Below are 20,581 nucleotides of genomic sequence, written 5' to 3' on the forward strand. Positions count from 1 at the left end.
AGTTCTCACTGAATTCATCTATTCTTATCCCAAGTTCATTGTGCATACTTATCACCAGTGTTTACTTTTAACTCTTTATTGGGTAAATTGCTTATGTCTGTTTTATTTACTAGTACTTATTTATGTTTACTGATCCTTTATTTGGAATACATTTCTCTGTCTCCTCCTTGTGGCTGTCTCTCTCTCTGTGTTTATTTCTATGAATTAGGTGAAACAGCGACCTCTCCCAGGCTTGAAGGAGAGACTTGTTTAGGAGCCTCTCCTTGTAGACTGTGTGACCCAGGTGTTTATAGCAGGCGAGCCAGAGGTGCTGTGGGAGTGGGCCATAGGGAGCCCTGTGGGTAAGGGGCCCTGAGCTGGAGTGGGAGTGGAAGTCCTGGGGACAAACCACAGAGCTGGTGTGAACGTGGGGTGTGGGGCCTGGGCTGGTGTGCACCCTGACCTCCAAGGCTGACTGGCTGAAGCACCTGAATAATGTCCTGCCCATGAGATCAAGGGGGAGGGAGAGAGTCAATGAATGACTGGCTCTGTCCAGTGTCCCTGATACCAGAGGGGGTTCCTGCAGTTCCCCTCCCACTTGGCAGATGTTCTTGGTTAGTAAATGGATTTTCCTCCCTATAGTCTAGGTGTCCTTTCAGCCACTGTTTTTCACTTTACACAGAATGGGCGAGTCTGCACATACTTCTCAGGGACCCCTGCCCACTGCTGGTCAGTGCTGGGGTGCGGTTGCCATGGTGCCATGTCTCTGTCTCTCCCCCTGTGTCTATGGGGTTTCTCTCTTGTTGGTCGAGCAGAAGTTGTTCAGTCAGCCCTCCTTTCCTCTCCAGGGGGAGCTGCTCTGTCTGCAGGTGGAAATTTAATGTGAAATGGGGGGAGGTGAGCTCAGGGCTTTCCTGCACTGTCCTCTTGGACTGGGAACCCCTGATTGATTTACCGCTTTATCTGTTTCCCGTCATCTACTTCTTGTCAGTTTGTTTCTATTGCTATAGTTTGTTGATTTTTTTATGTATTGCCTTTTAAATCTTTTGATTTAAATTATTACATAAAATATTTGAATGTTCCTCAAGTTAAAACCATTAAGTAAGATGTATATTCAGAAAAGTACAGATTCCTTGAGCCTATTCCCTCATTTTGCCCTGCAGACAACCACGTAAGAATTCATCCCTTGTTTCTATAGATAGATGACTGGTAGGTAGAAATAAATAGGCAGGTGAAATGAGCAGGTTTATCTATATGTCCTTTCTCCTCCTCTGTCTTATTAAACAAAACGCTGCATAAAACTCTGCTGCTCTGTGCTCCCACGCATTGGGAGGCCACCCCACAGTTTCTCAGGTTCCCTCCAGGGCAGAGGATTGCACGCTGGAGGCACATCAGGGAGCCACACGCTCCCCTGGGGCCCAGCAGGGGTCCTGGTTGGTGCTCAGATCAGGTCCACACCGGGTTTCCTGTGACAGACAGTGCGTTTGCCCACAAGCTGGAGGCCTCAGAAGCGCACCTTTCCCACTGGAGTGGCAGCTCCGTCCTGATGGCCTCCGGGACCGGCTCACGGGGAAGGTGCGTCTCAAGGCAGAGTCAGCACAGCAGGCATTTATCTGAGTCACAAAAAGACTGAAGTGTGGAAGCCACCATTCGTCTCATAAAGGGGACCTCAAGAGGCACCGGGTTTAGGTAACTTCTTTCAAAAAATCAGACAAAAATAGTGAAAGAAACTTGATTACAGAAACAGTGAGGACATTATATCTTTACAAGTGGTCTGCTTTTCCTTTCTTTTTTATAAAAAAATATTTTTTTATTGATTTCAGAGAGGAAGGAAGAGGGAGAGAGAGATAGAAACATCAATGATGAGATAGAATCATTGATTGGCTGCCTTCTCCAACATCCCACTGAGGATAGAGCCTGAAACCCAGGCTTGCGCTCTGACCCGGAATTGAAAGGTGACCTCCTGGTTCATAGGTTGACACACAACCACTGAGCTACTCCAGCTGGGCTAGCCTGCGTTTCTTATACTTGCTGTCCTCTGTATCTCAGAGGAAAGGAACCTGTGTGCTTGTCTTAGAGAAACATGACGTAGGAGACCACTGTGTTCAGGTCCACGGCAAGCTCTCTCCTGGCTAAGGAAACAGGCCAATTACAGGATGGAAAACTCATGAAAAAGCAGGAAGGGAACAAGGAAACCTTTTATTTCAACTTCCTGCCATTGAAGCCTGTGAGGCAGATGATTTCACTCTATCTTTAATTGAGGACAATTTTACCAAGAAATGTGGGCAGAGGTGAGCTAAGGTGCACAGCAGACAGCAAGGGTTGAACACACAGGGACAGGGAGGGATGGAGCTCAGGTTCTGCAGCCAACACTGGGGCCTCCAGGTCCAGGGCGGGAGGAAGCAGCAGGGAGGAGCTGCTGCAGGGTCTTCAGGCTGTGAAGGGGCTGGACAGAAGGTTCTCTCCTGCCCCTGTCGCCATGGCCACCTCAGCTCAGGAGTCCTGCAGACAGAGGGCAGTGCTGTTCCCAGGCCCCGCCAGCAGGGGCGCTGCCCTCCCAGGCCTCCTGCTGGGGCTCCCAAGTGAGAAGAAAAGCTCTGAGGCCACAGGAGCCACAGCTGCTTTAGAGCTGCCTCTCACCAGGCAGGAGGAGGCCCTGCAGTGCAAGCGGCCAGAGCCACACCCAGGCTCCCCGCTATCTGTCCCCTGGCTCCTCCCCTGCACCTTCTGTTCTAGGGAAACCAAATGTGTACCTAAGAGAGGATTAGAGAGCGTTACCTGTGGGCTGAAGTCCAGAGTGTCCTGGGAAGAGAAGGAAGATGCCACTTAAAAGATATGAAGGTAAGTGTGTCCCCAAACACAGGTACCCTCCCAGGCCACCTGAGCTTCTCTAGAAGCACCCCACCCACTGACACCAGAGCAGGGAACAGAGCAGAAGCTGAGAGCAGTGGCCCCGAAGCCGTCACATCCAGTGTCATTAGTGACCACAGGGCCTGCTCCTCCATGTACCCCAGGATCTGGGCCCAAATCCCCGTGCGTGTTAACCCCTCTCTACCCCCACAGCCATGACTCCTCTGTCTCCACCCTAAGAACCAGGAGCTGGTTATTTCTGCATTTCCAGGGATCGTGAGACTAACAGGTACAGAGAGGCTTTCCTAAAGTGTTGCCATACACAGAGCTCACCCAGCAAAGCCCCAGTTCTCCCCACCGTCTCGGGGCCTCGGCTGCCAGCAGGCTCCTCACCTTTCTGAGCCCTGAAGTAGATGAGCAGCCCCGCCCCGAGGAAGAGCAGCCCCAGCACGAAGCCCCCGGCTCCACTCAGCACCTTGCTCTGTGCGGATCCAGACTGGGCCCCTGAGAGAAGAAGCTGGTTTCAGTGGGTTTTGGCCCAAAGCAACTTCTCTAATGGAGACCCTGGGATTGAGGGATTGGGTAGGGAGGGGGGGGGGGGAAAGGGTAAGGCAGGGAGGGGAGGGAGCTGCCCTAGAAGAAGCAGAACAATAGCCATTTCTGGAAAATTGACTAAGGTCACACTGAGCAGGTACAAGGCCCAGGCACTGGCCTCAGGTCTCCTCACTCCCCACCCAAGGCCACTGCTTCGGCCTCTGAGGCTGCGGAGCCCGGGGCTGGTGACCTCCAGGACTTGGCCCGGGTGACAGAGCCGCAGATGGCAGAGCAGACGGGGCTCTCCCATGGCAGGAAGGTCCCCACGCTGTACACCCCTCTTCCCAGATCACAGTGGGCAGCTCAGCGCAGGCAGAAGCACCGCCCAGCACACAGGGGATGGTGCCCAGGGCCAAGGAGCACCATGACGGGGAGAGTGTGGGGAATTCAGAGCAGGGCAGGCATGGCGGCCTCCCAGGGCTCTGGGTGTCCACAGAAACGATCACAGGGCTCCCCTGTGGCCTGTGCTGAAGGAGAGACACGAGCAAAGGAAAACAGGGTGTGGGGAGAGGGGACCCTGACCCTCAGGGACAAGCAAAGGCCCCTGTGTGGGGAGGCGTGTGAGGTCAGAGGGCATCTCACTCCATTCCACGGTGACAGGGCTGGTCCTGCTGGGGTGCCGCACTTGGCAGGTGTAGACCTCCCCGCTCCGGGGAACTGTCTCCAGCATCACCAGGGTCTGGAAGGTCCAGTCCCCGTTCCGGATCAGGCCCGTGGACACCACCCCGGCCTCCTCTTCCTGGCCGTTGCGCAGCCAGCGGACCTCAATGTGGCCCGGGTAGAAGCCGTTCACGGAGCAGACCAGGAGGTTGTGGTGCTGCAGGCGCTGGGTCTTTGCAGGATACACGGTCACTGTGGGCTCATCTGGGACAGAGAAGGCGGAGGGAGACGTGAGCAAGACAGGCAGGCCCCTGGTGGTTCCCTTTTGGCCTCATCTCCAGTCCCAGGCTCCAGGCCCTGGAGGGCCTCCCTCAAACCCAGCCTGTGGCCCAGCAGGAGGTAGTGCCATGGGCCCTGAATCTCTGCCTACAGCCCAGGCCACTGGATTTGAGAAATGTTGAGTAAATTTGGGGGATTTTTCGTATCTGGAAACAGTTACTCATTGTTGAATGAAGTGTTTACAAATCTTTGCGAGGCACAGAGTGTGTGAGTTCCAGTGTGATTTCTGGAGCAGGGCTGCCTGGTTACATCCAGGCTGTGCCTCTTACTGGGTGATCCTGGGAGATCCTCTCTGCTCAGCTCCTCACCTGCATAGGGGGTGATAATACTAACTCACCGCTTAAGGACATATGAGGACCAATGGGCCTGAAATATGTACAACAGCGGCTGGAACGTAGCCATCACTGTGTGTCAGCTGTTTATCACATATGGAGAGAGAACATAAGGAAAGCAGAGGGAGAAGCTGGGGAACAGCTTGGGGAGGTGGGGACTCAGGGTGTGGAGTCCTGGGAATGGGATCACATCTGAGAGCACAGAGATGGCTCCCCTGGAAGCAGGAATGATGGGGGATTCCCTAGGCCTAGCTCCGGGGGCTGAGTCCTGAGGGAGAGGGAGCAGGGCAGCATCATCATAACACTGACAGTGACGCTCACTGGGCCATCCGCTCCTTCTCAAAAGAAGCCGACCTGTTATTGGGATTCCTATTGTTTTATAATTGTCTCTCTTTTCAATCTGACATTTGAGCTCAGGGCAGGGTCTGGGGCTCATTAACATGTGTGCTTCCTGTCTGAGACCAGGCTCAATAAATACAGTTTAGGACAGGGGTGGGCAAACTTTTTGACTCGAGGGCCACAATGGGTTCTTAAACTGGACCGGAGGGCTGGAACAAAAGCATGGATGGAGTGTTTGTGTGAACTAATATAAATTCAAAGTAAACATCATTACATTAAAGGGTACGGTCTTTTTTTTCAATAGTTTTATTCATTTCAAACGGGCTGGATCCTGCCCGCGGGCCATAGTTTGCCCACGGCTGATTTAGGAGGAGGAAGAGGAGAAGGAGGAGGAGGAGGAAGAGAGATTGAGGACGAGGAGGGGCCTGGGGGAAACATTTTTATGGTACCCCAAAAGGGTAGATTTAAGACTTTGATGGCAAGTTATTGGTAGCAACTTAACAGTACATTTCATTAAGTTAAAGATTTTTAAATTCTTACCATGGAAAGTAATAAAACAGAATGAAAACACAAGCCAGGAACTGGAGAAAATGCTGCACCAATGTTAGCAAAGTGTCCCTCTTGCTGCCTAGAGAACCCGGAAAATCACTGGGAAAAAGGCCTGGACCCCAGGGATGATGGACTACAGGCCATTCCTAGAGCAGGAACAGCCATTAGCCGACACGTACATGAAAAATATTCAAGAACCTTAGAAATCAGAGAAGGATAAATTTAAAGAAAAAAACAATTTTTCACCTGAGTAATTGGCACTATTGAAAAAGATTTAACAAAATAGAATGTGAGGCAAATTGTCAGAACTCTAAACAGTTAACATGTAATGACTTAAATGCTGTCAGCCTGTGTGGATGTGACATCAGTGTGTTAAGTAACAAATTACAATCAGACCCTGGCTCCCCATCACCCCCTCTGTAAACACAGGGCTCTGAGGGGGGAACAAGACCCTGAGACCTGAAAGGAGCTCAGAGAGGCCAGAGGTGCCTCGGAGGCCCCGCCCCTCACCCCCAGCCTGACCCTCCGCCCAGGGACAGGCCTGTGCACCCAGCACCCCTATTCCAGGGCTCAGGGTCAGGGGGGGTTTGGCCAAGACAGACTGACTCCCTCCTCCCACCACCCCCCTCCCTCCCCGCTGCTCCGCAACGCCTCCCCCCACTGGACAGGACTGGGCACCCCCGGAAACTCCCTACACAGGACAGGACCTCAGGGTCCCACAGCCGCCCTCAGGCCCCTCAGGGTGCTCCTCACAGCCCTGTGTGCGCACCCCACCCCCGCCCCCTACTCCACCCCATTCCCGTCCCCGCGCTCACTTTTCCGCTGCACCAGGAATCCCTCAGACACCCCGTAGTTGTGTCTGCAGTAGGTGTCCACCGAGGCCCGAGCATCCTCCAGTTCGCCCTCCTGGCTGTTCCAGTACTCAGCGGCCGGCCGCCCCAGCTCGGTCAGCGCGCGGTACTCCCCGACGTCGCTGTCGAAGCACAAGTACTCCTGCCCGTTGTAGATGTATCTGGCCAGGTACCGCACCCGCTCCGTCCCGTTGGAGAAATGACACTCGGCCTTCTGCTGCTGCAGGAAATGCGCTGCGGGGACAGGAAGGACCATCACGCTGGTGAGAGAAGATGGCGGCGCCGCCCAGTGCAGGGCGCCAGGCGGTGGGGACTCAGGACCCGGCACCCCCACTGCCAGCACCCGGGCCCCTCCTCTGGGGCTGGGAGGCCGCAGGGCAGGGAGACCCCTGGGACCCTCAGCCTTTGGGCACCCACTGAGCTGCCCCGCGGGGCTCCGGGCTCCAGGCTGGGGAGGACTTGTGCCATCACCGCCTCCTCCTAGACGCCACCCCCTCACCCCCAGCCTCTCCCTTCCCCACACCCGCCTCCTCCTGTCACCCCCTGGGCAGGGACCTCCTGCCAGGCCCCAGCGGCCCCGGGACCCAGGCAGGAAACCGGGCATCGCCCTCTGCTCTGGGGCTTAGAATTCACCAAAGTGCCCATCACAGCCCAACCACAGGCGCATGCACACAGGAGGGAGATGGCAGGAAAGGGGGCCTGGAGCAGGGACCACAGGGTCCAAGTCCCATTAGGGGCGGGGCCAGAGCCTCTGAGTGACAGGATGTGGGGGAAGGCCCCTGTATGTGGTGGAGGGGGCACATCTCAGGTGAAGGCAATGCCACCTGCAAAGCCTGAGAGAACCCATGTGCCTCCTGGGAAACCAGAGAACAGGCTCTGAGCCCAGACAGTGGGAAGGAGGGGACAGGAGCCTGGAGGAGGGGACAGGAGCCAGGAGGATGCGGGTGCTGAGAGCATGGGGGTGAGTTAGGGGGGCTTCTGCTGCATATAAGGGAGAGCACTGAGGAAGTTCAGGGGTTACACCCTAATCCCAATAGGGCGCCCTCTCTTTCCTGTATGTCCAACCCAGGAGGCGCAGAGAACCAGAGCACACCTGTGGTTAAAGCAGGTGGTGGATGGAAGCTCTGACACCATCGTTGGTGTGGAGAGAGTCCCTGCAGAAATGGGAGGCCCTGACTGAGGACAGGGGGCTCCCCACGATGCATGATGCATGGAGGAGAGACGTGGAAGGTCAGCAGAGATGAGTGACCACAACTCATGACGTTTTGACCAACATCGCAGAAAGCAAAATAAAAATCAACGTTGTGAACATCCAATTGATTGAATGGATTCAACAAGAGAGTAGTGACTTTGTGTAACTGTTTAGTTTTTTCTTAATAAACCGTGAAGAATTGCATTGGAAGGTGTGCATGTGTATAAAGTGTGAGTCTAGAATTTTTAGAAACAGCCGGTGTCCAGCAGTGTTCTCATCCTCAGCACTATTGACCTTTGAACCAGATGATTCTGTGAGGTTGGGGTGGGTGTTCTGTACACAATGGGCTGCACTCCGCATCCCCACCAGTTGTCAGAGAAACCCCCAGTGTGACAGCCTTAAATGGCTCCAGAAATTGCCAGAAGTTCCTGGTTTGGGAAGAGGGGGGAAGGGGTGGTGAACCATCGGAAAAATCTGGGGTGAAAAATCCACTGTTGATTATGCAGCAGCTGGGAATGACAATAAAAATTTAGCCAATATTGTGTCTGTGGAAAGTCCGGGTCTATATGGAATTTATATTCATTAGGAATCTGGTCCCAGTTCAGACTATTTTTTCAGCAAAATAAACTTGTTCAGGACCAAGATCTACCTGTTTCTTTGCCTTGCCACCCAATCACCGAGTCATCATTTGTCCTCCACATCGTCTTCTTTAGTAATCTCCCGGCCACTGGCCCACTGCTTGTCCCCAGTAGCAGCTACAGCCACGGCCATTTGATTCCTGTTCAAAGTCCCAACTAATTCACTTTCTAACTGCCTCCTGCTCCCAGTAACACCAGGAGGCATCATGTTACCAGCCTTGGCCGGATGTGGCCTCTCATTTCTACAGGCAGGTCCCTCAGAAGGGGAGCAGCTGAGATGACACCCTCACAGAGACAGATTACAAACAGGAGCAGGTCCCAGCTTTAGATGGAGACCTTCACGGAGAAGTGATGGCAGAGGGGAGGGCACTCTGCTCAGGCTCAGGCTATCTAACTTTTCACAAACTCTCCAGCACCTTCCTGACACATGTGAAGAAGTTGTTGTTCACTGTAGCCAGTATGGTCAGCAGTATCAGACCATGGTCATGGGCCCAACTGAAAGGCCGCCAGATAAAGCAAATAAAAATACAAAATTCCCAGTTGCATTTGGATTTCAGGTAAATAATTGTTGTTTCTCTGACATTCAGCTTAAATAGAGCATCCACTCTTTCCTTTGGCAACACAAGCCCACCCACTGCTGGAATCTGAGGCGGAGGAGGGCACTTAAACTTCTCCGTGTTCCTCACGTGCCCACGACAGTCTGCACACAGTGTGAGCCCATAGGAAACTTTTCAAGTTGTAAATGCAAAATGGATGTAAATTCCTCCTGTGTATTGGAACTGGCAGCCCTTGCACCTGCTGCCCCCAACCCTGAGACACACGCTGGCCCATGGGAACATCAGAAATCTCAGCAGCAAGTCAGACCCAGCCAAGCCCCTGCTCACAGTGGGGGTGGAAGCCCAGGCTCTAGAATGAGGAACCTAAATTAGAACATGAGCTCCCACTGGGTCAGACTGTAACGCCCAGGGGCCTTGGTCTTTATCTCTGATATGGATTTACTGACACTGTATTCCTCACAGGATAGTGTTAAGTGTGGGATTAAATAGTGACTCTCCTATTGCTGATCATATAAGCAATCAATAAATAACTTGCTATTTTAATTCTTATAACGCCTAATAATGCAGGGTCATGAGATCTTCTATTCCTTAACTTTCTAGAGAAAATAATGTCTTTATCAACATTTGGCAATTGTCTTTGATCAATTTATCACTAAATGTCATTTGGAACACAAGGACAGACACATTGGTCTCTGTATAATAACAGGATATACACACCTAATATGAGAAGACTATGCTGAGGTAGAACAGAGGGACTTTCTAGATACTGAAACCTGGACTATGTCACCTGGTTCTACAACTAACCATGTGACTCTGGGTAAGTTGCTTAAACTCTCTGAATCAGATTCCATGGGTGATTACAGTTGTAATTGCTGCAGGTGAGACAGGATGGTTATGAGAGTCACCCACTCAAATGCAGGCCTGGTGCACAGTAACTGCCCATGTGACGCTGCTCCAGGCCGCACGGACCAGATTTGTCTTGTCGATGACTCCACCCTCCTCCCCAGGTGGTGACTGTCTGCTCTGGTCACTAATGAACGGTGGCTGTGGAATTGGTGGCTTTCATAACCAGTCACTGCTGCCTTCAAGGTCACTCCAGTGGCTCCTCGCTGATGACTGAGCATCTCTGGTGTTTGCGTCCCCAGCTTCTCATCAGGCTCCTTTGTTCTTATGCTCTAGGTCCCCTGACTCCCTGAGCCCAGCGCACAGTCTCCCTGAGGTCGCTGCTCAGAGGCACCTGTAATCATCCCTCACGTCTTCAGCTCCCGTCCTCTCTTCAACGGTCCAATCAGTTTCTGTCTCATACATTCACTGACTGCGAACTTCACGTCCACCAAACCCAGTGCTCACTGCTCTGCAGGTTCTCACTTCCCTGCCTCCTAGTGGTTCTCACCACAGAAGGCCACTCCCTTCTGGAAAAGTCTACTTCCCCGCACCGCCCTGCATCACCTTCTCTTGGTTTCCCTCAACACACTGCACCCCTTCTCAGTCTCCTCTGCTCTCATTGGCCCTTGGTCCTCTGGGCTCAGCCCTTAGCATCTTCTTGTTCTCTCTCTCTTCTCTCTCTCTCTCTCTCTCTCTCTCTCTCTCTCTCTCTCTCTCTCTCTCTCCTTCACTTCCCTGGAGTTTAACACAGCACATCTGTCAATGACACCAACACAAACGCCCCTGCCCTGGCCGGCCATGAAATCCAGGTTCTGTGTTCATTTGACCTCTTGACAGCTCCACTTAAATGTTAAAATCATTTGAAACTTACACAAAACCTTCATTCCTAACCACCCCCTTCAAATTACTTCTTACACAGTCTTTCCTTTCTCAATACACAGCTCCACCAAGTTTATTCAAATTATTGAGGATAAATCCTTAGGGATTTTGACTCCTCCCCCATTTCATCCAGAACAAGTCCTGGAAATATCTCCTCCAGATCTGCTCACTTCCCCTTTCCCGCTGCCTTTGCCGCTCACACTAACTGACGCCCAAGCATGTCACCGGGGCGCTCTTCCATTCTCATCAAGGGCCTCCTGACTGCTCTTGTGAACCCTGCAATCCAATCCCCCCTGGTAGCTGGGATTATTGTTTTTAATAAATATACATGGACTCTCCTGTAACCCTTAGCAGTTCACATGTCTCTTCAGATAAAATTCAAACTTCTTACCCACCTGTCAGGGCCCAATATGATTTGTCTCCCGTCTCCCCCAGCCTATTCCTATGTCAGTGTCACTCCCCAACTTGCTCGCCTGCTGCAGCCTCGCTAGCCTTCTTCCTGCCCCTTCAACACGGCGAACACGTTCCCACACTGTGGGCTCTCCCTCTTCCCCTCCCTGGGACACTTGTCCCCTAGATCTTCTCAAGGTGGTTTCTCTCATCATCCAGGTCTCAAGTGTCACTTCCTCAGGGACAACTCCCGAACCACTTGAACTGATGTCAGGTGAATCCATGCTCTCTGTCCCATAACCCTGGGGTATTTTTTTAAAGCAATTATTGCTCTGAATTTTTTCTTTCTTAAGGGGTTCAGGGAGAAAGGAAAGGAGATGGTGGGGAGCCCCCTTGTTATATCTCACATAGTAGGGAGAGGCACCAGCATCACAGATTCTGCTGAGGACAGAACACAGGGTCCTCAAAGAGAGACCCTCTAATTCCTTTGACTCCCCATAAAATGCCAGAGAAACTTTCCTTTGGGGATAACTCAATACAATAAATGGAGCACTGGGTAGGAATCCGTCTGAGATCATTATTTCTCAATCCTCTCTAGACTCTGATGAAAGGTGACAGGAGACTGGGGAGATTTGACTGGAGGGAAGGTGAGAAGAAATGGCTGAGATACATGGAGCCCCTTGCACATCTTGTAGTGGCGAGCACCAGCCCCTTTTGTGCTGGAAAGAATCGGGGTCCATATGGTAAAGGCAGGTGGCCACTGAAGAAAATGCCACCATTTTCTAAGGGACATGGCCTGGACACAGTGAAAAAGCTAATTCCCTTTCTTCCTCCCCCCACACAGCTCACCCCCAAGGTGCACTTACGTGGAGTGTCCCTGGCCCGAGCCAGGGGAGGGCTCAGTGCCATCAGCATCACCATCAGAGCGGCCATCCAGGAGCCTCCGGAAAACCGCAGACACAGCATGCTGGAGCTCAGAGAGGACAGGGGCAGGGAGCAGGCAGGTCTCACTCAGTGAGGACTGTGACCCTTCTCCACCCACATCCCCCAAACACCAACTGAGGAACTCATTTCTTTGTTCCTGGATTGGGTCATCTCAGTACTGAGAACCAACCAGCATCAGAGATGAGTAGCATCATCAGTTGCTGGTCAGAGATTCAGAAGGAAGGTCCTCTTCTGGAACTTAGAATTTCCTCCATTAAAAGCATTGCTTTGATTTAGTGCTTTAAGATCTGGTTGTGTCAGAAACATTGTATTGGGCTCTATTGTGAGGCAGCTCTGCGCTGTCAGTGATAAGCACGCAAGTTGGAGCTTTTGGGGAGCATTGGTCTCTCTCACTGCAGACAGAGCTGTTTTGCAAATGGATGAGTGAATGTGCTGGGAGCTGAGGCTGAGGGAGGTGATTGCAAGTTAGGAGGCCTTCAATTTTGTTCTTTTTAAAAAATATTGTTGAAAGTATTCCATATGTCTCCTTTTTCCCCATTAACCTCTTCTAGCCCTCCCCTGTCCCACCCCCACCCAAGCCCTCACCACTCTATTGTCTGTGTCCCTGGGTTATGCATACAGGGGTACAAGTTCTTTGGTTGATCTCTTCCCACCCACCCACCGTCCCCTACCTTCCCTCTGTACTTCTACATCTCTGGATCTATTTTGTTCATCAGTTTATTTTGTTCATCAGATTCCACATATGAGTGAGATCATGTGATACTTGTCTTTCTCTGACTGGCTTATTTTGCTGTTGCACCACAACTTAGTGCTGCAGATTTGGGGAAATGACTTAGCCTCTCACAGTTAAAGCCACTGTGATCTTTCAGGTGTTTCAATACTGGGAAAGGCTGTGATTTTGGGGACACCTCAAGAAGCAGGTTCCCCTAGTAACTGATGACATGTCAGGCTTGTAGCTGCTGATTGGAGAGCATAATCGGTGACTCTTTGGAGGGGGGGATGTCACTCACTGAAGGAAAATGGAAGTTATTTTATAATTTAACCCGAGTGTAAAGGATTTTCAGGTTTCTCTCCAGGTCCTGTCACTGAGCTCATGGCCTCTCTGGAACACACTGGAGAAAGGGGCCAGAGGAGGCGGTCTGTGTGGGATGGAGGGAACGTGCCTTTGGACAGCACTTACCCCACCAGTGTGATCAGCCACCTGTCCAAACCAAAGTGTGGAAGGGACTGGAAGGCTGAGAAGGACTCAAAGCCAGCCTGTGGCCCAGCAGCTCTGCGTTAGAACCGCTGGTGCTTCATGTGAAAAGCATTCAGTTCTTTCCTCCTGGTCCCCGTTAGGATTTTCTCATTTTCTTGGGGGCATGTCCTCTTATTTAGTCAACTGCTCTTGCTTTATTCTATGAAAAGGTAGAAGAAGACTTTGCTAATGAAATTATTACAGAGTGCTCAGGAAGTGGAACTCAATGGGAAACTAGGAAGTACATCCTTTGATGTCATCATGTGACTTAGAGCATCTAGTTCTATGTTAGATAATCAGCACACGTTATACTAACATACATGTACCTCTCTGATCCTCAGTGGACTTGAAAGGACAGCTGTCCACTGAAGTCCCGCATTAATTCTCACGCCCCAGTTCTGACGTGCAGTCCTCCACATGCCTGCGTATGTCTAGTGACAGGATACTGACCATGCTGCAGCGAAATGACTGCAATTGAGGGGTGAAATGGAAGAAGATGGTCAAAAGGCACAAACTTCCAGCTAAGGAATACACAAGTCATCAGGATGTAATGCACAGCTACGAGGGCAGATCTTACAGCAGTGGTTCCCACCCTTTTTGGCCAGGCCCCACCTAAGCATCTCTAAACCCTGATGCCGCCTCCCTCATGACAGAGGATTCCTATTGTTCAAAAAGTGAGCTCCTATTCACGTGGAGGAAGCCTAAAAGGCCATTAACTTGGTCTAAACAAGCTTCAAAGAACATGGCATCCATGAAAGAGAAAAGGAAAAGCATGAAAGGACAGTTGAAGTACTGAGGGAAAAATCACTAAGAAATGGTTTTAAAAAATAATATGAAGTGATATGAAAAAATAGCAAGTAAAGTTTCAAAACATAATACTAGTGGACAACTGAAATGCATAAATATGTCACAATATATATTTATATACTGTACATGAGGCCCCTAGAACCATGAAAATAAAAAAATTAACTGTTAATAACTCATTCTCAAATGTCTGCCCTTAAAAATCACATTTCTCCCCTGTGTGGCATGTGCTCCACGTTGGAACCACTGTCTTAAATGTTCTCATCACTAGAAAGAGATTAGTAACTATGTGTGGTATACATGTTACCTAGACTTACTGCGGTGTTCATTTCCAATATATACAAACTAGAGGCCCAGAGCACGAAATTAATGCATGGGGGGAGGGTATTCAGTCAGCCCAGCCTGCACCCTCTCCAATCTGGGATCCCTCGGGGATGTCTGACTGCCAATTTAGGCCCAATTCCAGGGATCGGGCCTAAGCCGACTGTCAGACATCCCTCTCACAATCCGGGACTGCCTGCTCCTAACCGCTCGCCTGCCTGCCTACCTGATTGCCTCTAACTGCCCCCCCCCTAACCAGCCTGATCACCCCTAACCACCACTGCCTGCTGGCCTGATAACCCCCAACTGCCCTCCTGCTGGCCAGATCACCCCTAATTGCCCCCTCCCAGCTGGCCTGGTGGCCCCTATCTGCCCCCTCGCTGGTCTGCTGGCACCACGCAGCCTGCTGGTCAATCCTTTAGTCGTCCCTCACTAACCGCCCTGTCGGCCTGGTCACTGCATGCAACCTGATGGTCAGTCCTTTGGTTGTCCCTCATTAACCCCCATGGTGGTCTTGTTGTCCAGTACAGCCTGCTTGTTCAGTCATTTGGTTGTCTCTCACTAACACCCCTTATGGCCTGGTCGCCCCATGCACTGCTGTGTGGTTCTTACTGTTACTGTTCGGTTGTCCATCTGGTCATGAGGGCCCTGGCTTTTTATATATACATTAGGATATCCAATCTTTATGTGACACTAATAGAATGCCATATGTCAATTATACCTCAATATACAAATGAGTAAAATTTATTGAGCAATTTTGAGCATTTTACTCTGTAGCCAGGATTATATGAGGACTTTCTTTGTATCAGATTTTTGTTTAATTCTCACATCATCTCGGTGAGCTAAGTGCCCTTCGTCCCCACAGTTGGAGAGAACAGAGTGATGGCGGTTGAGGGACCTTTGCAAGGACACAGGCAGTAAAGGTGCCCTCCAGGCTGAGCCCAGCGATGTGGTTCAGACCCACACGCTCAGCCACTGCACCCACCACCTCGCATTCACCTTCTGAAGGGACTATTCCTCCAGGGAAAGCACTCCCCTCCCTCCCTCACAGATGTGCACGCCCACAGGCTACTCCTCTCAGTGAGCGACCCATTGCCCATAAACTGAGGCGGCTGCAGCAGAGCAATTCCAGTTCCTGGGCAAGATGCCCGCCTCACCATGGTCCCCTTCTCTGGAAATGACAAGCTTTGTATTTCTCTTATGTAATGACACCCAGAGCTCCCCCCCCACAACTTCCCCTTCTTAGAGACAACAGTGACCCCAATTCCTCTCACAGTTTGGGAGCCCTCGGGAATATCCGACTGACTGCTTAGGCCAGCTCCCCGCAGGGAGCATCTGCCCCCTGGTGCAGTCGTTCTGCCGTTCAGTCAATTTACATATTGCCCTTTTATTATGTAGGATAAATAATAAAATATTTGCCAGTGATTTGGGGATAGTCCATCCTTATAGAGAAGTAAGTTTCTACTCAGAAAGAGTAAACTAATACTCCCTGTCCTGGGGGTGAATGCGCTCCCCCGGCAGCCTGGCCTTTCTTCCTCCAGGTGACGGGAGCAATGTACGCCCCTGCAGTGCGATGTGGAGACCATTCACTAATCACTGCAGGATCTCTATTTGGCTACACAGGTTACACAGGCAAGACAAAGGAGCAAAACGGGGTTCTGTTACACATCCATCTGGACACACTTGGGGGCCTAAGATACCCTGTCAGTCTCATAGTCCCAAATTTGGGACCCGACCTTAAAGAAAAAGCTTTCAGGGGATCTGGTCAGTAGTTATAATAAGAGCAAAGGGGACAGTTGACAAGAAATTATCTATGTCCTCACCGGTTTGTCTCAGTGAATAGAGCGTTGGCCTGTGGACCCAAGAGTCCCAGGGTTGATTCTGGTCAAGGGCAAGTACCTGGGTTGCAGACTTCTCCCAGGCCCGAGCCCAGGTCATGGCTTGTGAAAGAGTCAACCAATAGATGTGTTTCTCTCACATCAATATTTCTCTCTGTCGTTCCCTCTCTCTTCCACTCTCTCTAAAAGTCAATAGAAAAATATCCTCTGATAAGGATTAAACAAAATAATAATAAAATAAAATAAGGATAAGAGACTCTTTTAAAAAAATGATCTAAAGTTATCTAATGGCTACATCATTAATCAGGGGAAATGATTTGTAATAACCACAGCAGGAGGTCACATGAGGACACAGAAATGTGAGGCTGTTCCAGAAGTGCGCACCCCATGGCCTTTCCCATTTCTAAGCTCTGAAATCGCAGACGTGTGACAGGTCAGTCCCACAGGCACTGGTCCTGCCGCGGGGAAGTGCACAGCAGTGTGTTCAGTGTCTCCCTGAACAGAGTGAACCCTGAGTTCTTCTAACTGTCAGCGTCCCCTCAGCTACTGCTGATCTCATTGCAGTATCATTCCCCTTGACCAGGGGTCCTCAAACTTTTTAAACAGGGCCCAGTTCACTGTCCCTCAGACCGTTGGAGGGCCGGACTATAGTTTAAAAAAACACTATGAACAAATTCCCATGCACACTGCACATATCTTATTTTGAACTAAAAAAACAAAACAAGAACAAATACAATATTTGTATTTGCATGTGGCCCGCGGGCCGTAGTTTGAGGACCCCTGCCCTTGACCATCGTCTCTCTGCCTATAGTTTTCCATCTTGAGGTGGCCAAAATGGGATGCGGAATTTTTATACAAATTGTAAGTGTTTGACATGGTACTTTGGGTTCACTCTGGCTTCACAGGAGCCAATGTTAAAATTGCTTCCATGTCAACCCTGCCAGGTAGCTCGCTTGTCTATTGATTTCTCCTGACTCCTCAGGCCAAGGGCATGAAATAACCCACAGTTTAGGAGAATTAAGCGAGACTGAGGAGATGGTTCTCATGCAAATAAATTCTAAGTAAAATCTAAAGCTGTCACATTTCCGTGCTTATGTGTGTCAGTTTCTACCAAACTAGTTTGATTCTGAAATAAATTCTGATAAGACTTCATTAAAAAGAAATCAACAATATGTTGTACATGTATTGTTAAAAAACTCAATGTGATTCAAAGCAAAACCATTCAATAAAAGATATGATTTTAAAACATAACTACTATTGGGTTTCATGCCCAAGGTTACTTTATTAACTAAAGACACTATAAAGAAAAATTCATATGTAATACCCTTTGAAATACTTTAAGCAATAAAACAATTAAAAAAAAAACACCCCAAAAAACCAACAAACAAACAAACAAAAAAGAAAATTACTGGCCAATATTCCTGATGAACACAGGGGCTAAAATCCTCAACAAAATATTAGTAAATCAGTTCTAGCAATATATTAAAAAGATCATATGCCATGATCAAGTCGGATTTATTCCGGGGATGCAAGTCTGGTAAAATATTTGCAAATCAGTAAATGTGATATATTACATAAGCAAATTGAAAGATAAAAACCACATGATCATATCAATTGATGCTGAAGAAAGAGTTGACAAAATTCATCACCTTTTTTGATAAAAACTCTCAGTCAAGTGGGAATAGAGGAATCATACCCCAATATAATAAAGTCCATATATTACAAACCTAAAGCCAACATCGTAGTCAATGGGCAAAAACTAAAAGTGATTCCCTTGAGAACAGGAACAAGACAAGGATGTCCACTTTCACAATTCTTATTCAACACTAGATGCCCAGTGCACGGATTCGTGCACTGGTTGGGTCACTCAGCCTTGCCTGCAGGGATCCAGCTGAAGCTGGCTCTCCAACATCTCCCAAGGTGTCCTGGATTGTGAGAGGGTGCAGGCCCGGCCGAGGGATCCCATCGGTGCACGAATCTGTGCACTGGGCCTCTAAAATATATATAACTATGAATAAATTCCTATGCACACTGCACATATCTTATTTTGAAGTAAAAAAACAAAACGGGAACAAATACAATATTTGTATTTGCATGTGGCCCGCGGGCCATAGTTTGAGGACCTCTGCCCTTGACCATCATCTCTCTGCCTATAGTTTTCCATCTTGAGGAAAACTATATATATATATATATATACTAGAGGCCCGGTGCAAAAAAATTTGTGCACTCCGCGGGGAGGGGGGTCCCTCAGCCCGGCCTGTGCCCTCTCGCAGTCTGGGACCCCTCGGGAGATAATGACCTGCTGGCTTAGGCCTGCTCCCGGGTGGCAGAGGGCAGGCCCAATCCCTAGGTGCAGCCCCTGGTCGGGCTCAGAGCAGGGCCAATTGGGGAGTTGGGGCGCCGCCCCATCATGCACAGAGCAGGGAGATTGGGAGGTTGTGATGCCACCCTCAGTCATGATCAGGGTAGGGCCATTTGGGGGGTTGGGGCACCGTTCCCTGTCACACTCAAGGCAGGGTCGATGGGGAGGTTGTGGCGCCACCCCCTGTCATGCACAGAGCAGGGCCAATCAGGGGGTTGGGGCACTGCCCCCTGTCACTCACAGAGCAGGGCCCATCAGGGGGGTTTGGGCTCTGTACCCTTTCACGCACAGAGCAGGGCCAATCAGGGGGTTGGGGCACTGCCACTCTCACACTCAGGGTAGGGCCTATGGGGAGGTTATGGCTCTACCCCATCACACACAGAGCACGGCCCGTGGGGAGGGGTTGGGGGGGTTGGGGAGCTCTCCCCTATCAGGCACAGAGCAGGGCTGCTCAGAGGGTTGGGGCACCTTCCCCTGTCAGAAACAGAGCAGGGCATATAGGGAGGTTGTGGCCCCGCCCCCTGTCACACACAGAGCCACAGGGCAATTAGGGGGTTTGGGCGCTGCCCACTGTCATGCTGATCCCAGTGCTGGGAGGCCTCATGGCTCCGCTGATCCAGGTGCCGGGAGGCATATTACCCTTTTACTATATATGGTAGAGGCCTGGTGCATGGGTGGGGCTGGCTGGTTTGCCCTGAAGGGTGTCCTGGATCAGGGTGGGGGTCCCCACTGGGATGCCTGGCCAGCCGGGGTGAGGGGATGATGGCTGTTTTCAGGCTGGGGGTGACTGAAGCTCCCAACTGCTCCTTTTTTTCTTTTTTTTTTTTTTTTATTCTGGGCCAGCTTTAGCTTTGAGGCTTGGCTCCAGCTCTTAGGCCTCCGCTGCTGAAAGTAGGTTTCTGGCCTTTGCTTACAATGTTGCGAATCTGTTGGCTGAAGCCTGGTGGTATTTGTTACATAGTTTCTTAAACTGCAGGCTCAGAGGCCTGCAGTGGCAGGCGGGGAACGTTGGAGTCTTCCATCACTGAAGCAAGCAAGCCTCATGTTAGTTTCAAGCTTCCTGGCTGCCGGCCGCCATCTTGGCTGACAGTTAATTTGCATATCTCTGATTAGCCAATGAAAAGGGTAGTGGTCATATGCCAATTATCATGTTTCTCTTTTATTAGTGTAGATATATAATTGAAAAATATGCTAATTAACCTGGACGCCGTAATGGGTCGACCAGACAGGAGTTTGCGCACGCAGCATTGGGGGCGAAGCGTCAAGGGCCTCTGTAGGCCTGCACTGGGGGAGGGCCTGATCAGCAGTGGCTGCCACTGCTTCAAGGGAGGGAGAGGGAGGCAGGGCCAGATCGGCAGGCTGCGCGGTCCAGGCAGAGAGGCAGAGCCAGACCAGCAGGCTGCAGGGCCTGGGGAGTGAGGCAGGGTGGGACCAGCAGGCTGCGGGGTCCAAAGGTCCAGGGAGAGAGGAAGAGCTGGACCAGCAGGCTGTGGGGCCCAGAGAGGGAGGCAGGGCAGGACCAGCAGCCTGCGGGGCCTGGGGAGCGAGGCAGGGCGGGACCAGCAGGCTGCGGGGCCTGGGAGCAAGGCAGAGCCAGATGGGCAGCAGCTACTGCTCTGAGGGCCCAGGTCAGGGCTCATGCAGTAGGCAACCAATCGATGTGTCCCTCTCACATTGATGTTTCTCTTTGTCTTTTCCTCTCTCTTCCACGCCCTCTAAAAATCAATGGGAAAATACCTCTAGGCGACTCAAGGGTGAGCGGTGCCCTGTGATTTCCAATCACACACTGGGCTCCTAGTATGCATATAAGATCTTTGGTTAATCTCTTCCCATCCTCCCCCCTTCCCTCTGAGATTCATCAGTCTGTTCCATGTTTCCATGCCTGTGGTTGCCACTCCTGCGTTGAGCGTCTGCCCCCTGGTGGTCAGTGCACATCATAGCTACTGGATGGTCGGCTGAGTGCTTAGGCTTATATATATACTAGAGGCTCGGTGCACAAAAATTTGTGCACTCCGCAGGGAGGGGGGATCCCTCAGCCCGGCCTGTGCCCTCTCGCAGTCTGGGACCCCTCGGGAGATAACGACCTGCTGGCTTAGGCCT

At 50.8% G+C, this 20,581-nt stretch overlaps 1 protein-coding gene across 2 annotated transcripts; it reads right to left on the reverse strand.

Moving 5' to 3' along the window:
• Positions 1–1,773: 1,773 nt before the first annotated feature.
• Positions 1,774–12,030, reverse strand: LOC308520926 (DLA class II histocompatibility antigen, DR-1 beta chain-like). Of its 2 annotated transcripts, XM_081093624.1 has the most exons (6): positions 11,841–12,013; positions 6,398–6,667; positions 4,006–4,287; positions 3,223–3,333; positions 2,758–2,781; positions 2,160–2,481 (listed from the first exon to the last, which is right to left on the reverse strand). In XM_081093624.1, the coding sequence occupies exons 1-6, from the start codon at positions 11,938–11,940 to the stop codon at positions 2,468–2,470; spliced, it is 801 nt and encodes a 266-aa protein (XP_080949750.1). In that variant the 5' UTR covers positions 11,941–12,013; the 3' UTR covers positions 2,160–2,467. The 2 variants fall into 2 exon arrangements, with proteins under 2 accessions (XP_080949749.1, XP_080949750.1); XM_081093623.1 differs by lacking the exon at positions 2,758–2,781 and having other exon boundaries at positions 1,774–2,500; positions 11,841–12,030.
• Positions 12,031–20,581: the final 8,551 nt, after the last annotated feature.

This window comes from Myotis nattereri, assembly GCF_964212035.1.
Source record: "Myotis nattereri genome assembly, chromosome: 6".
Taxonomy (NCBI): Eukaryota; Metazoa; Chordata; class Mammalia; order Chiroptera; family Vespertilionidae; genus Myotis; species Myotis nattereri.

What these genes read in the sequence shown, in the direction of transcription:
- LOC308520926 (XM_081093623.1), bottom strand. Translation starts at nt 11,940, where the DNA reads ATGCTGTGTCTGCGGTTTTCCGGAGGCTCCTGGATGGCCGCTCTGATG. An exon ending in TCGGGCCAGGGACACTCCAC is followed by an intron (nt 6,668 to 11,840) that starts GTAAGTGCACCT and finishes CTGTCCCCGCAG; the next exon opens with CGCATTTCCTGCAGCAGCAG. An exon ending in CCCTGTCACCGTGGAATGGA is followed by an intron (nt 3,334 to 4,005) that starts GTGAGATGCCCT and finishes TTCTTCTCTCAG; the next exon opens with GGGCCCAGTCTGGATCCGCA.